This window comes from Sebastes umbrosus, chromosome 6, assembly GCF_015220745.1.
Source record: "Sebastes umbrosus isolate fSebUmb1 chromosome 6, fSebUmb1.pri, whole genome shotgun sequence".
NCBI classification, from domain to species: domain Eukaryota; kingdom Metazoa; phylum Chordata; class Actinopteri; order Perciformes; family Sebastidae; genus Sebastes; species Sebastes umbrosus.
In genome coordinates this window covers 25,186,645-25,204,579 of record NC_051274.1, presented here as the reverse complement: position 1 = coordinate 25,204,579, position 17,935 = coordinate 25,186,645, and the positions used below count along the sequence as shown (strand labels likewise).

General features: G+C 40.0%; 1 protein-coding gene across 2 annotated transcripts in view; it reads left to right on the top strand.

Annotated features, from left to right (window-relative positions):
- The window catches only part of epha2b (eph receptor A2 b), a 29,287-nt gene extending 26,877 nt beyond the window's left edge, over positions 1-2,410 (top strand). For both annotated transcript variants that reach the window (XM_037772966.1, XM_037772965.1), the window contains exon 17: positions 539-2,410. In XM_037772966.1, the coding sequence (XP_037628894.1) occupies positions 539-647 (109 nt within the window). In that variant the 3' untranslated portion in view covers positions 648-2,410. The remainder of the gene's footprint in view (positions 1-538) is intronic.
- The last annotated feature ends 15,525 nt before the right edge of the window (positions 2,411-17,935 follow it).

Below are 17,935 nucleotides of genomic sequence, written 5' to 3'. Positions count from 1 at the left end.
ACTCTAAAGTAGACGACAAACTCTTTTGAAGTATTTGTCATGCAGAATGGTGTGATTTCATGGCCCCATGTTTCCATCTCGGGGCATCTGGTAGCACTCTTGGAAAACCAGCAGTTATTTACGACCCACCCTCTGCTTGCCAGACAAGTGATTCATGGTCAACAGGGAGAATCCTCGTTAAGTAATTAAGGCTGTAATTAAGGCTTTGACTTTGGGCTGCTGTGTTTCAGAGCGTTTTGCAGGTTTACATCATGTGCTCGTGAAAAAAAGAAAAGAAAACCCCAGTCGTTATCCTTTAATGTCGAAGATAAATTGGAACCCGATCGGCAGATTACTAACTTGGAACACACCCCACCTTGCTGTACTGGTTCAACCATCGAGCGAGACATAAATGGAGTCGAGGCTGGCACTCAGCACGTTGCATCAGCCAGTGATTAAGACAAGAGGCAGGAAGGATGTGCGTGAAAAATGTTGGAACGAGTCCAACGTTTAAATCCATCTGCAGCTCCTCTTATACTCTGTCTCTTTTCTTTTACAGGGATATTAAGAACATCGGGGTGAGGCTGCCCGGCCATTTGAAAAGAATCGCATACAGCATCCTGGGTTTAAAGGACCAGACCAGCACCCTGAGCGTCTTTGCAGTGTGATCCTGACAACGAAGGGAATTAAATCCACTGAAGCAGGCAGCCGTTTGAACTCTAAGCTGAGCTGGAGCGAAACTGCGGGCGCGGCCTTGAATCGGCAGGACCAAGAGAACTGGGGCCGACTGAATCAGACTGACTTACTGTACATTTTTGATTTCTTCATCTTATCCACATGGGAATTGAGCAAATATACAACACTAGATGTATCAAGTAGACTCTGTATGTTTAGATATCTATTTTTATTATCCATGTGTACAGTTCATTGCTCATGCATTTATTTTTCCCCCTTCATTTCGCATTCCTGCTTCAGAAAAATCAACAATCAAGTCAGTTCTGGGAACAACTTTTAAAAAAAATTGCACCCTGAGCTTGTTGCATCCAGTATCAAACAAACAAAGGGCAGCACAGTAAGTGTGATAGTGTGGGAGCAGTGGAGCCCTGCCCTGGATCAGGTTGCGGTTGGTGCCGATGTCGCTGCGTCTCCCTTTAATTGGCACTTTGGTCCATTTCCTGTCAGAGGACGGAGAGTCGACAGAGCTGAAATGAGCTTGAGCTGGCCCAAAAGTTAAAGAGACGGCGTTGCATATAAACACAGACGGACCTGGTGTTGTTTTTACTGGCGTTCTTCTGCTGGCTCTGTGCAGAAATTAAGCTATGATCATATAAGTGATGTTATATGAAAAATAAGAGAGGATATATATGAGGTACTCTTTGTGTACAGATTACCAAAAACATTTATAATGTAGCACTTGGATCAAGAATCTCAATGTTGTGGTTTGTCTCAGAATTGCAGGCAAAAAGGGCGACGATTACACACAAACTCCTGAACAAAAAGAATGGTAAATGGTATCGAAGTGAGAAATTATAAAGCAATCCATCAGTTTGTAGCGTGCCGGTAATGAAGAGGGAGAGGGTGAAGTTTGCCAAAAATGCAAATTGCCCCAGAAAAGAAAAGAAAAAAAGATATAATGATGATGAGTCTTGTTGTGGTTGAGATGATTTCATACTTAATAATAGTTTGGTTTGCAATTTCAATGTCTCCTTTAGTTTTGTAGAAGCCATGAAATATTCATTCAGATTTCTGTGTGACATGTTGACGGGATGAGACTTTTACCATTAAGTGCCCGACTCGTTCCAGACATGCAAAGACATTTTAAAGTGCCTGTTTGTGGAACATTAGCGGGAGTTTGCTTCTGTCTTCTGTTTTGATGGGATGTGTATAGCGGACAGTTTCCCCAGTGCTCTTATTCGATGACTGCAAATCATTGTGTTACTGATGTACACCTTCTTTTACTTGAATTTTTACTACTATGATTCTCTTGTAGCTGATAGATCCATCTTTGGAAAAGGGATTTTTTTTGTTGTTGTTATTACTCTGGTTTACTGGTTGCAATTACATTTTGTACATTTTGTATGATTTACCTTATTACCAAGCTGATTATTTTTCTAAGTTCCCATCACTCTCCAAAGCGATGCCTCCTACCTTTTGCTGCCTTTCCAAACATTTTGAGAGTTCCTTCATCAAAAAAGCAAACTCCTTCCTTTTTGCCTTGTTGTTTTATACTGTATTTAATAGCCTATTTATTTTTTACTTTTATTTATTTATGCTGAAAAACACTGAGCTTGGATTATAATTGAAGGTTGTGCTCTCATTCTCAATAATAATAATTAAAAAAAAAAAAAGCTCTAATGTCCCTTTTTTATTCCTGAATGATTCAAACCTGAGGTTGCATTTGTGGAGCAATAAAGTCTTGAATTGAATTTGGCAAAGCCTGCCGTATGATTTACGCAAAAACAGGGCACAGGAATGCTTTATTTGTTTTAAACGGTGCCAGGATGTTTATACTTCCACCTGGAAATCCTTATAATGCTGCTGGATTGTTTAATTCCAGTGTTGGAACCTGTAATAAACATGGGAGTGGTGGAATGTAACTAAAATACATTTACTCAAGTACTTAAATACAAATTTAAGGGTACTAGGTACAGCTTTAGTTACTGTTAAACTGAAGGATTAAGTGTTCCTTTATATGTTGAGAAAACACTCCTCCTTCTTCAGCTAAATAAACTATTTAAAAAGCCTCTTGGAACAGTGGGAAAATGCATCGTCACAAAGCTGATAACAAGGCTGTTCTTGTTTCTGACACCATGAAAAATTGACTCTTTACAGAGACGTGGTTCTCACAGGACAGCGACGCTACAAACATATGATGATATTATAGACATTGATGCATTGCTGTAGATTTGCCTAGGGCGCCACTGTCACCACCGCTGGTCGCCCTCTAAAAATAAATAAATGCATACATTTTAAAAATGCCGGTGGGCGCCCTTCCTCATTTCCTGCGTTGAGGTAACAAATGAACAAATAAATAAATATCCGAATCCGAATCCGAATTTTGCCTCGGGCACCAAATAGGCTAGAGCCGGCCCTGGTAAAATGCAACATGCACATTAATACAGCAGTAATATTAATCCAGAAACAACAGATATAATAGTAAAACACTGCCAGTGAACATTCTACTGCACAATGAGTACTTTTACTTTAAGTACTTTAAGTACATTTTACTGATAATACTTACATCATTTTACTTCAGTAAGGTTGTGAATGCAGGATATGTAGTGGAGTATTTTCACAGCGTGGTATTGATAGTTTTACTTAAGCAAGACATCTGAATACTTCTTCTACTGACGTCCAGATCTTGAAACACACATGCTTACTGTACAAAAGAAAACACACATAGATTTATATTCTCTAATCGAATCAACCAGATATTGAAGTGTGACGCATGAGATAAAAGTAAACATGAAAATCTGATGTTTGTATTCATTAAAGGGCCTTGGGAAATGACCCGCTGCCTGACACCACATTTTCTTCTCCCATGAACTCCTCTATTGTGTTAAAGTCAAAGTCGGAAGAAAGAAATTCTGCTTTCCTACTTATAAAAATACAGTTGAACAGCTGGGATTCTGGGTCGGAAACTAAGGACAAGAAATGTGAAATACAGTTATCTGACATCATTATGGCGTCATACACCTCACTATATATCATGTCTTTACAATGTATAGCATTTCAGGGGATCTATTATCAGAAATGGAATATAATAATCCGTGTCCGTCACATGATGCCATTGGGCCCAAAAAGACTTTCTTAGGTAAATCAACTCCCAAGTACGAACACTCTAATGGCCCTTATTTAAATCATTAGGTCCTAAAAGTTGTAAAACGCACACAATAGCCGAATCCAGAGTTATTTCCCTTCCTCCGTTCATGTGAATGAGATCCAGACCAAGGCTGGAGCGCAAGCCGTGACGACGGCGTGACATTGGGACCCCGTGACCGAGTCATGTGTAGCGAGCAGACGCTACTGCGCATGTTCCATGTGCCCAAGATCCGGGTACTTTTCCAGGCGGAAGTCGAGCCATTTTGTCTTCATGCGCCACTGAACAGCTTTCATAGCCCCGCCTCCAACTCTGTATCCAATTCTCTTAATACATCCATGCGTGGTACCGCCAGCCGCCGTCTGACTTCCATTGCACCTAAAGTAGTGTTACTATGTTAAGGATGGCCTCTGAGCGAGGCGAACGGCGTCCCCACAGTTTTGCACTCCACGGCTCACGTTACCGCCAGCTTGGAGCGGTAGAAGTGAGCGGAGGGGTACTCAGCTGGTTGCAATCTGCAACCAGACCACTAGATGCCATCACATCCTACATACGGTACCTTTAAGACAGGGGTCTCAAACTCGCGGCCCGCGGGCCAATTGCGGCCCGCAAGACTATATTTTGTGGCCCCCACCTTGATATGAAAGTTTAATGTTAGTGCAGCCCGCAAATTTTTTTTTTTTTTTTTTTTTTATAAAGTTTTTTTTTGGGGGGCATTTTTTCATTTTTATTGGCAGGACAGTGGATAGAGTCTTGGAAAGGGGGAGACAGAGAGTGGATGCGGAAAGGGCCACAGGCAGGATTCGAACCCGGGCCGCCGCGGTCAGGACCAAGTCTTGTTACATGGGCGCCCGCTCTACCAACTGAGCTAACCACGCGCCCTCGGCCCGCGAGTTCTATGTGAATGGCAGTTTGCCGTTGGAAGGTCCCTTTGTTGCGCGAGCCCGAGCTGAACGAACCTACCAATCACAGCGGGGTATGTGGCTCCCGGGGGCGGGCAATCAGCCGGGCTTGATGCAAGCAGAGAAACATTTCACAACAACTATGGCGGCCCGTGTAACATCGCATAAGCTTGATTAAAGCTTGATTTATACTTCTGCGTTGACTCGACGCCGTAGCCTGACGTCACCTCTCCGGACATGTAACTACACGTCGCGGCGACGCAGACCGCAACAGCTGTGATTGGTCCAGTCTCTCAGCGATGCTGAGCGGCCAGGACCAAGTTCTACTTCTCTCTGCCTCCATCTGTTCAATGTTTGTTCACACAAATCCACTCAGATATATGTTCTCTTTTCGGCGTTGCAGTAATGTCAGTAAAAGTTCTGTGGTTCAACAGTTATTAGCTCCAACTGCCGCTCAGTTTCTGTTTGGAGTACAAGAAGAAGAAGAAACTCATAGAGACGCCGCCGCCAACTAGCGGTTTGGTGGTGTAACTGCAGAGCAACACAAACACAGCAGGCACAACTTTATTGTGGAGTGACACCAAGTGGAATGAATATATATCTTGTCACACAGCCCCAATCATGTCTTTTTCAAAGCCTGCAGTGAAGAGAAAGGTTGGTGACGAGCACAGACAATTTCAGGAAAAGTGGGAGACGCAATAGAGGCCATGTTCAGAAGAACCGTTCATGTTCTTCAATGTTCCATTCATGTTCAGAAGAACCGTTCATGTTCTTCAATGTTCCATTCATGTTCAGGACAGTTCATGTTCAGGACAGTTCATGTTCAGAAGAACCCATTCAAGTTAAAGAACTGTTAATAATGACGTTTGAGAAGATTGGGGTTTTTTTTAACAAAGCTTTTTTTGTGGAATACCTGATGCGGCCCAGCCTCACCCAGACTCTGCCTCCAGCGGCCCCCAGGTAAATTGAGTTTGAGACCACTACTTTAAGACAATACTTTCATGTTTTCCATACGCTCATAATCATTGCATCACCACAAATCTATCAAAACGTTTGTGTGATAAATGGTTTAACCTTTAGATGTAGAATTGTACTTGCAGTTGTGAATATTTCATTGTCTAAAGGGAGAATAGGTTACCAAATATGACATAGTCTGTGCTGTTTGCATGAGGAGTGTTTTACAGCGAGCATAAATAAAGGATTTTTCCAGTTTTTTTTAAACATTCTTAAGACTTATAATAGGCCTTTTTCACAGCAGGCATTTGACTTGGTAGTCAAAACAACACAAATAAGACCCACACTGTAATAAACTTTCCACTGGAGTATTGCATCTGTCAGCAGTCGGTCTGACCCAGATCCCTGAAGTTAACCACAGAGAACCCGTAAATAAACTTGGTGTAACGCCCACTTCTCTCATTACCTACATTATTTTTTCTCCCCACACTAAACACAGAGGTCAGAGGTCAGACATTATATTTGGGAACTTCCAATGTCTGACCTTTAATGGAATGCAGCATAGCAGCGGGCAAGCGAGTCAAATGTTAGGGTAGCAGCATGTTGCACCAGATTGCAACGCTCACACCTGCTGATGACTAAAATGCTTGTAGAATGCAATGAATTGTAAATGTTCAAGCCGGAGAATTCAAGTTCAAACATGCCCCTGCATGCTCACTATGTGCCTCACCTTGACTGATCCACTTTGCCTTATCTCTCTCACTCTGACCTTGCAGTGGCAGGGAAGTCCCTGGCGCCTCGCATTTTGAAAATTATCAGCTTTGGCTGATTGATGCAAGTGACAAAGCAGTAAACACATTCCTCAAGATAAGAGGCGCACACTAGAAAGAGGAATGTCAATGTTTAGGTATCGAATTAATCTGCAGGTCAACAGAGACGTAGCAAGAAAAAGGCCAACGCAGACAGGGGGGGGGGGGCATGGGAACTTGAATCTGACACTTAGTCCCTTATGAGTCCTTGACTTACTGCTGGCTGTGTGTTCTTGCCTCTGTTAAACCAATACGACGCCTAGAAATAGTCCTGGCTTTGTGTGGCGACTGTAAACTGAGAAAGTCTTCCACTATTTTCCATCTCCATCCATCCATTAACCCCAGCGTTTCACAGCGTGGTGGATGTTTTTTTTCTCTGTCTTCCATCCACGATGGAAAAAGAGGAGCAGTGCCACACCGTTTAGCTGCTGACTGTACTGTTTGGATTTATGCAAATCCACGTCTGAGTGCGTCCAAAACTGACTGCTGGAGGAGTTATGTCCCTGTCGTCGGCCGTAATGTGATTATCCTCGCTCTGCGGGGGTTGAATGTGTGCGAGTTTGTGTCTTGTCATTAGGACTGTAAATGACAGGGATGCATGGAGAGACAGAGAAATAGCAGGGGGGGAGTGTGGCCTGGTGGTGAGGGTGGGGGTGGAGTGGGTTAGCAGGAGATTTGAGCCATACCAGGGCTTTACTGCAGGCCACAATAGCATGTGTGGTGATTGTGTTGAAGGCTTGGCGTCCAGGGCACCGAGCCTCCCCCCGTGGCCTGTTGTGTGTGGGGGCCGCGGCTTTCGCTTTCAGAGCTTTTTTTTCTCCTCCTTCTTGTGGCTTTTTAGATGTCTTTGTTCTCAGGGCGAAGGTCAATTTGGAAAGAAGTAAGGAAGAAGGAAAACATTACCATGGCACTGTTCATGTATGACCTCTCCCTATACCACCGCCCTTCCATTTTTATTTTTGTTTTGTTTTATGTTCTCCTGGCAGCTCTCAGTGTCATGTGCAGATTCGAAAACCGGCAACGCTGAGGAATTTACATCCTCGCTAATTTTAGCAATGGGTTCCTGACCAGAAAACACATCCTCCAATTTCTGTCTATATTGGTCTTCCTGCGTCTTTCCGCTGCTCTTTCACTCACCAGCACTCCAGGGCTTTTGCAGATTATTCTTCTACTCTAAGTCTCCTCTAAGCCCCTCAATTTTCTTATTTTCACTGCACCCTCAACTAAAAGATTTTACATGTCCTGATCCAAGATTACACTCTGAATGCTGCCAAAGCTCATCAACAAACTTAAGCTGCTGGAACTAAATGCTTTAATGAACTTATTTAATGAGACAGCGAGGCGCAAATAATTATTACCAGCATCCAGCTTTTTCCCAAACAGTGCTGCTGAGATGTGTTTGATGTCAACATCAGGCGACATGAGTGGGAGAGGAGAGCAGAAACACAAGCTGCTGTTGACACAAGCCTTGTCTCTCTGCAGACTCTTTGTATATTTGGAAACGCCGGCCTAATTCACTCCATATTCCTACTAATGGCACCGCTGATGTCACTCAACACATTAAACTTCTCACAGATCCGTCTTTACAAGAGCCTATAAACATCTCGCTGCTGCTGTTCTAAAGGTGCTTTTCTGGTTGGAAATCATCAAACTGCAGCAGCAGACCACACAAAACCTAAAATTATCCTTAAACTGTTTGCATAAAAGCTCTGAGGTAGCAGGGTTGTTGAAGGTGCTACATAATAAAAACAAAAAGGTCACATATTTCTGTATATTAAGCAGAGATGTTTTTCCATTTAGAAGGTGAAGTTCCATTGAGATTTGCATATACGGAAAACTAGTCTTAATAACTTATTTAATAGAAATTTAATTTGTTTATCTTTTATTTGGACATGGTTAATAAGAGCATCTTGTTGTGAATTAAAGGAAAAAAATAATTTAATTTGATAGAAAAAGTACCAAAGTATAGTACAGAACATAGATCAAACAAAGACTCATAAATATATAAAAGAAGCTATACCTATTCAGGCAGGCTTTCGATAGACTGGTTAATAGAGTGTATCTCAGCAACTACAAGGTATGTGAATAGTCTTGGGACCATATTGAAGGCAACACTTGACAGATTTCTGCTGAGATGTGTAAGCATCAGTATATTTCATTTCCGACTAACAAAACTGTACACTTACAGATGCAATTTCAGCTCAAGACTTCTAGCAAACCATACCACAACATCTGAACATTACCTGGGCACAGACTGATGCTAATAAAGTGAAGCAGAGCAAACTTGGAGAGGTTTTAGTAGAGGCATGTTAAATCCAAATTGGACATTTGTGTTCATTTCGGTACTATCTTTGCCATTTGAAACTTTCTCAGGTAACTGTAAAACTCATTTAATTTCATTTACATGTCACTATAGGTATTAATTAGGGTTGACAATTGATTAAAATATTTAATCAGGATTAATCACGATTACGTGATTACTTGCAAATTAATCGCACATTTTTTATCCGTTCAAAATGTATCTTAAAGGGAGATTTGTGAAGTCTTTAATACTCTTATCGACATGGGAGTGGGCAAATATGCTTTCTTTATGCAAATATATGTATATATTTATTATTGGAAATCAATTAACAACATAATTCCATTGCTTAAAGTGGGCATGTCTGTAAAGGTGAGACTTGTGGGTACCCATAGAACCCATTTTCAGGTCAAGGGACCCCTTTAAAAATGTCCATGCCAGTTTTTCCGCGCCAAAATTTAGCTTAAGTTTGGAGCGTTATTAGTTATAATGACATGGTACCAATGGATTCCTTAGCTTTTCTAGTTTCATGTGATATGTTGTTTGTAAATTTGAATTTGTTCAATAAAAAAAAAAATTTAACCCAGTAAAAAAAAAAGAAAAAAAAGACAGACGTCGCCAATGACCCAGTCTCCTTCATTAGGCCTTGATTGGCTTCACTTCTCAGACTGTTCCCCACTGCATGCTAATCAATGCAAATGGCTGGAATCCACTTAAAATGATTTAGAGACATTGAAGTAGCAGTTAACGGCGTTGAAATGCCCTCAAACACAACTTTTGATCACTAAACAGCAACGGTAAGACACTATTTATGGTTCTGACTGTATAAAGTGATGTTTTTGAGTTTTGAATTGAGTTTTGTTTAGGTAAAAATAGTTATCATGGGCTTTTAGCCGAACTTCTCCTCATTATGTGGGTATGCAGGATAAATACTGTATGTATGTATGTTTAACTTGTTATCTGGTGTTTATTGTGATGTGTCTCTGGTACTACTGGATGGGGGCCCTCAGGTTCAAGAGTTAAGAAAAACAAACAATTTACAGGAAAATACAACTATAGACAGACAAAGATAAACAAAGATAAGCAGACATAAACACAATATAGCCATTATGTTTAGGTATGTAGGTATGAGATAATGTTGAACAACAAACATACAGTTTCTACAGTCTATACAGGTCAGATTGGCAGCTACTGTTGACTGTATAAACAGGATTGTAGTCTGGTGCTGTGCTGTAACAGCAGTGCAGAGTGTATGGCAGTGAGATTAATAATATTGGCATGAATAAGTAGGTGTAATTTAACATTCCCTTGTACCAGCCTCTCTGTCTCAATTGTGAGGATTTTCTGCTTTTCTTTGTCTTATGTTAACCAATCAATCAAACTTTATTTGTATAGCACCTCTCATAAAGTTTAGTGCAGTTGAAAGTGCTTGACAGATGACTGACAAGCCGAGAGTAAGACAGAACAAGTATGAACCTTGAAAACAACAGAAAATACAAAATTAATTCAACAATTTAACAATGAAATCATTTGAGACGAATGCATGTGAGACAATAAAATGATAAAGATGTAATAAAATAGAATTAAACACTATAATAACAGTAACAGTGTGAAATAAAGACTAGATTAATAAAATAACAATAAAAACAAATTAAATACAATAAAATAAGTGATTAATAAAATAACAATAAAATAGAATAAAATTATACAAATTAAATAAAGTAAAATAAGTGATTAATAAAACGACAATAAAATAGAATACAATTATACAAACTAAATAAAATAAGTGATTAATAAAATAACATTAAATAGAATAAAATTATACAAATTAAATTCAATAAAATAAGTGATTAATAAAACAACAATAAAATTATACAAATTAAATGCAATAAAATAGGTAGATATTAAAATAACAATAAAATTTAATTTAAAAAAATGATGTGATAGTGAGCTCATTATCTTTTGGTTCTGGACTGTTAGAAGATGTGACCCTTGGGCTTTAGGAAACCGTGATGGATATTTTTTTTTCACATTTTAGAGACCAAATAATTTGATTAAATAAAAAAGTAATTGGCAGATTAATCCTCACTGAAGAGTCCTTAGTGGCAGAGTGAAATCCATCATCATGACCCTAACTTGTGAGGAAAAATAATTATTTCAAATGGAAAGCTGAAGTTTTTTAAATGGGATTCAAAACAGTCAGAGATCTTTTGGAGCCAGCTGTAGAGGACATCAGTGGTACTGCAACTCGCGTCATTCGACTTCAACTACTGTAGTGGTTCTTGTACTACATATGGATGTTTTCTGGAGCGTTGCAAAGTTCACTTTTACCTTTTAACTGCTTGGGTGGTATATCCTGTATAGTTTCATATATGTGCCTCAGATTACATCCGTTTAAATGTTTTTTTTTTTCTATCAAAAGAAGAATCAAGCTTTAGAAGTTAATATGACATTTTAACAGCAACAAAAGTTCCCATAAAGAAGAAAAAAAGCGCAGAGTCATTATTCTATTTCTCTAACCCAGCAGGATGCGTCTCTCTCTGCGACTTTATGGCTCTTTTTTTCTGCAGAGCTATTCTTTGTCTCAGCGCCCCCCGTCTCTTAATTTCCGCCTGTCTGCATATGTTTTGGAGGCCATTAATCGTCCCCTGCACAACATGCACCCCAGCAGATAATTACAGTCATTAAACCAATTAGGGAGCACATGGAGGGGAGGTTTCAGTCAGGCCCCGAGGCCTCCCTCCTGTTCTACTCTCACCAGGACGGCCGAGGTGGTCCGCCAAAGCCTTGAATAAAGAAGGGAGTGAATTACTTCAGCCCAGCGCTGGATTAATGCAATTTCCTGTTGGTGTAGCCTTGAGAGACCTTGCCAGCTTTGCTGCAGGCCAAGTAACCAAAACCATTAGCCAGCAAAAGCCCTCCCCATTTTCACATCCTTTTCTTGCGGGACAAAGCAGCCATTTAGTTTTGTGTCATCAAAATCTGTTTCCCTCAAAGCTAAGAGCGCTATTTTCGTGCTTCTGTGGCAAAACGCAGAACATGAGAAGAAGAGATCAAAAGTGGCAGGAAAGGGAGGGAAGAGTGGTCAATCTGCAGACAGTGGTTTTCAACATGCTCCGTCTATCATGTGATTCTAGAGCTAATATTATGGTTTCATTGTGCCTGACACAGAGGGAGTTCTGGCAGAGCGAGGCGCTAACACACAACACACACTACTGCGATTACTTGGTTATTGAGACAAATGGAGCTGAGACTTCCAGTCACCGTCCACATGTGCAGGCAAGCCACAGAAAGTCCCTCACACTTCCTCAGAGAGTCTCACATGGTTAGTCATGTCGGACAACAGACTGTCCTCCCTTGTTTCGGTGAGGTATTTCCCAGCATTCTTCATGTTGTGCTTGGCGCGTGTGTCTCTGAACTCTGCAAAGAAAGCAAAAGTGAAAGCCAGCGAGGAAGAAGGAGCTCCATACAGGTTCCCTCATGAATGACATGTAAAAGTAGATCTTGAAATAACTCCAGAATACATTAACAAAGAAAAACATATCAAATCCCGCAGGTTGAGGATAAGATCATGACAAGCACATTACAGTCTAAACAGGGCTCCAGCTAACACTTTGAATCATGTGTTGATGATGGGAGCTGTATTTATTTTATTCATGGGCGCTGGAACCTGGAAGTTGGAAAATGTGGATCAAAGAAAGTAAACAAGGAATGAAACATGAGGAACTGAGGAACTGATGTAAAAATGACTTGAATTTGAAAGATTTGAATTTGTGGTTTTAGCCGCTATAGCCGCAGACGCTGCACAGAGGAACTGGGCAGATGGATGAACTGTTTTGCATCAATTTGCTGCCAGTCGTTATGCTAAGCTAGGCCTGCCTACTCCAGCTCTGTACTTAACACACAGACATGAGAGTGGTATCGACCTTCTCGTCTAACTTTCGGAAAGAAAGCAAATAAGCGCATTTCACAAATAGCTGAACTCTTTTAAACGAGGCACTGTGAAGAAGCTTTGCATTTGTGTGCTTGATCTTATATTTCAGCATTGAGACTTAGGTACATAGTACATTAGTACATAATTCTCAGTACTGTATTCATATTTTATGATCCTAAATGTACGTAGTTTTGGTTTAGTCCATATTAGAGCAACGATTAATCAATTAGTTGTCAACTGTTAAATTAATCTCCAACTGTTTTGTAGAGATGCACCCAGAGGAGGTTACCTTCACAGAGATTGGGTCATTGAAACACAGGGCAGCTGGGTGCAACACCCCATCCTCCAAACTGATATTCCAGTTCCCAGAGGTCTACGATGCCCCCCCAGCAGCGGCAGCCACTCCACAGCACACCTATACACACCCCATCGCAGGAAAGAGGCCATACGGGTTCACAGGAACTTTCACAAGTAAGTGTTTCCTCCCTGTGCATAAAGATTTATACCTTGATGGAAGTTTTTGCAGCTTATCTAGCTGTCTGTTAACCCTTCCTCAGAGACGGGTGGACTGGTCCTGCTTTGCAAAGTCTGTGGGGACATCCGGTTTCCACAATGGAGTACATTCATGTGAGGGTTGCAAGGTAATCAGAAAAGATCCCATGGAGTGATTCAATAATGTGTTGCTTTTGGTGCACCAGTTTCACGTTTGTTGTTTTTGTTTCAGGGTTGACACTGATTGACATTTTTCACCATTTTCTGACAACAACTAATCGATTAATCAAGAAAATAATCGACAGATTAATCAACAATGAAAATAATCATTAGTTGCAGCCCTAGTCCATATATCATCAGCCCATTGCTCTTTATCCTGAGCAAAACCAGATTCTATGAACAATAAATGTTGAGCTTTTCCCTACTGAGCTGCCTCACTAAACCCATAGTTATAGAGCATTGTGCACAAATCTCTTGGCCAAGACATAATAATGTGTTTAACTCTTATAAATATCTCTCTTGTCAACCTGTTTTCTTCCATATCAAGTAACCGATTCCAATATAAAATATCTTCCAGCGAGGCTCACACATACGAGTAACTTGATTTTTAAATTTGACGATTTGAATTCGAGATAAACAAAGTGTAGGGTACGCACATCCAAAATATATATATATAGACACTAACACATTTTTCGCCATAGTAGTTTCCATGATATTCTTTGGATGATTTATGTGATTTATGATATAAATGTGACTCAACTTCTGATACGTTGTATTCCTGGTTATAAAGGCTGCATTACAGTAAAGTGATGGGCTTTTCTAGCTGTTCCATTATTTTCCTTTACCCACTTAGTCATTACATTACTGATGGTTATTTATCAAATATTTTAATCAAATTTGATTGTAAAATATTTTGGGAAAGCACCAATGGTCAACCCTACAACATCGTCACAATATCACTATTGAGGTATTTGGTAAAAAAAATACTGGGTTATTTGATTTTCTCCATATCGCTCATAACCCTAACCTAAATGAATACAAATTCTGGCCAGTTGCTAAGCTGAACTTGCCTGTATTCCTAGTTTTTGGTTATTTTTCTACTTTTTCTATGTATTTTTCTATATAATATTTTTTATGATAATCTGGATGATTTGATATGTTATATTTAATATATGCTTGTTTTATATTGAGCTTGATTTTTCTAGTTCCTTTTTATAGATTCATGCTCTGTCCCCCATGTGGCAGTACCAGACAGCGTTGTCCAGCTGTGCTCTGATTGGGCCAACTTGAGAGTAGACTGTCCTTCAATCATGCAAATCACAATCAATGAGTGATGAATGTGTTCGTGTCTATATATAGCTTGTTCTGACGGAGATCTCTGATAGATCGAAACGTTGCACAATTAAAACTGTTGGGAGCTTTTTTGGGACTGTAACTAACGATTATTTTTTATTGTCGATTAATCTGTTGATTATCTTCTTGATTAATCCATTAGTTGTTTGGTCTATAAAATGTCAGAAAATAGTGAAAAATGTTGACCAGTGTTTCCCAAAGCCCAACATGATGTCCTCAAATGTCTTGTTTTGTCCATAACTCAAAACAAAATTTTGGCGAGGAAAAACTGGCATGGCCATTTTCAAAAGGGTCTCTTGAGCTCTGACCCCAAGATATGTGAATGAAAATGCGTTCTATGGGTACCCACGAGTCTCCCCTTTACAGACATAACCACTTTATAATAATCACATGCAGTTTGGGGCAAGTCATAATCAAGTCAGCACACTGACACACTGACAGCTGTTGTTACCTGTCTGCCTTCAGTTTGCCATGTTATGATATGAGCATATTTTTTATGCTAAATGCAGTACCTGTGAGGGTTTCTGGACAATGTTTGTCATTGTTTTGTGTTGTTAATTGATTTCCAATAATTAATATATACATACATTTGCATAAAGCAAGCATATTTGTCCACTCCCATGTTGATAAGAGTATTAAATACTTGTCAAATTTCCCTTTAAGTTACATTTTGAACAGATAAAAATGTGTGATTAATTTGTAGAACTTTTATTTACTTTTATGCAGAGGTGGCCATTGTGGAAGTAAACCACACAATAGCACTCCAAAAGCTCAAAACTCTCTGATCTCAGCTTCCCATGTTATGTCTAAAGCTTGGATGCTATTTCCTAAACAAGCCGTCATCAGAGCCTCATCAGGACTGATGCTGTCGTTGCATCGTGTGATCTAAAACCTCAAGTAGAGCTGCTGCGGCCAAACCATGTGGAGCTGTGTGAGTGTGAAGCAGGGTGGCTCTATAAAAAGGCATGGTGGTCTGTCAGCTTGACCTTGTGGAAGGTTTAAAATATACCTCCAAGTCCTATTTTACTTAAACATCAGAGTGGGAAATTCCCACATTGACACAGACGGTAGCAAATAGAAGTTACATTTCCCCTGAAGCTGAATCATTTGTAATTAGAGAACCAAAGTAATCACACTTGTATATTCCATCATAACTTGACAGTATAAACTGAGAACAGTGTTTTATGTATGAACACATAAATGGCACTATTAAAGAATCATCCAGCATTGAAAGGCATCCAACTCCCTCTTTGCCTCGAGGGACCACAGAAATGATTGTTGCTGGATGTCTGTGGCTTCCCAGTGAGGAGCATCGCAGCATATGTGGGCGTTAAATATTCCTCCTGCTCCCTTCAGCTACTGGGCAAAAAAACCCACATTCTCATCTAATAAAATTCAAGATTCATTTTGTTTGATGGAAGATCTAAACTGACTAGAGACTCAGGCACACATAAGGAACATAAGAAAGCCAGTTTTATAGGCAGTAGATGTTAAGAGCTGCAGGCCTTGTTTTATTTAACAATACATTTACAAGGAGTCAATAGAAAACACACATGGAAGGTTTTGGCATTGCTTTCTAAGATAAACTGCATAAGATATGTGATTATAGAACTGCTGCACTTTTGTCTTTTCACCACAAGAGGTCAGACTGCTCCTAACCAGATCTCTCCTCTGTCATGACGACCAGTGCATCTCAATATATGGTTCAGGGACCTAAGAGACTCTTTGAAAAGGTTCCAGAGATCATTAAGAATATTTTATGATTTTTTTATTTTTTACTTTATAATTTTAGTGAACATCTTCCAGCAGGTTCTTGAAGTGTTTTTATTTTTTTGTCTGTTTTCCAAGGTTTCCTTTGGGGGCCTAAGAGATCTATGGGGACCCCTGTTTCATGAAGGTGTACTAGGGTTTCTTCAGTGTGTTTTAGGGTTCCTTGAGGAGGTTTCAGGACGATTCAGTACTCCTTGATGAAGTTGGAAGTCGAAGTGGGGTCTGTTTAGGGTTTTTCAGTGTGTTTTCAAGGGATCTTGGGGATGCATGGGTTTCTTGAGTGAGTTACATCATTTCCTAATGGTGTTTTAGGGTTCCTTAAGGAGGTTTCAGGAATTCATGAGTTTCAGTAGTCCTTGAGTAGTTTTCGGGTATTTAGTTTTTCAGAGTGTTTTCAAGGGGTCTCAGTGGTCCGTGGTGTTTAAGGGTTCATTCAAAATGTTAACAGCCTCGCCTTCCTGAAAAAAACTCCTGAAGAAACCATCTCCAAAAAACCCATGGACCCCTGGAAACCCCTGAAAGCAGCTTGCAACACAGTTAATGATCCCTGCAAAGGCATTTCAGGGGTCCTTGCTGAGGTTCCAGGCTAATGCATCTACAAAGACGCACAGCAAAGACTCTTTTTGAGGTCAGCCAATGCACTTTAAACAGAGTATACCAATCTCTAATTGAAAGTATACTCACTTTCAATATTGCATATTCAGCACCTAAGTGTCAAAGCAAGACAAAGCTTTCCAAAATAGTCAAACTGGGCAGTAAAATTATAGGCCGCAAACAAACCCCACTTTCCTATCACCTGGCAAAGCAGTCCAACATTTAAGTGGCAAAATCTTAGACGACCACAGCTATCCCTTAAATCACCACTTTCAGCTACTGCCCTTGGGGCAAAAGCAAAGCAAAGAAAAACATCTATAAAACATTGTTTGTCCCTGTTGCGATAAAGTATCTTAATCTGTAAGGACAGCTACTTTTTGAAGCCAGCTTGCTACTCCAGCACACAGCATTTTATATCTATTTAACCTCGATTCAGTCCTCACCGTTGAGTACCTGGTGCTCTTTTTAATGTAACATCTATTGTGTATTGTGTTTTTATGTAAATGTGTTTTAATGTGTCTGGATGTGATATGTTGTATTTTAATGCACCCTTTTTAATAGCAGATTTTGTACAAAAGACAAATCTCTGCCTTTTGTACGCATAAAGTAAACAATAAAGTATCTCCTTCCTATACAATTTTAAGCTCAGGTATATCAGTAAACAGAAATCTCCCCATGCAGGTGACAAAACCTATACTATGGAGGGATTGTGGATGGTCTGTATTGTTGTTCTTCTGTTCCTAGAAGAACAGAAGGCTACCTTTCGTTCATTCATTTTCAATCCTCTGATTCGTGACTCCCCTACCTCTAAATTACATTTTTGAAGATATAGTGAGGAGGAGTACTGACATTAAAAGTAATTTGATCTATCCCAAGGGCAAAGAAAAGGAAATCCGGTTCTTTTAAAGGGGAAATAAACTTTTATCCACACATTAAACAGCTCTTTCTAATTGAGCTGAGATTTCTTTTTGAATGCTGACGTCAGCGTCCGGTGTTTTGCTAACTTTTATCAGCACCGTCCTCCCCTGC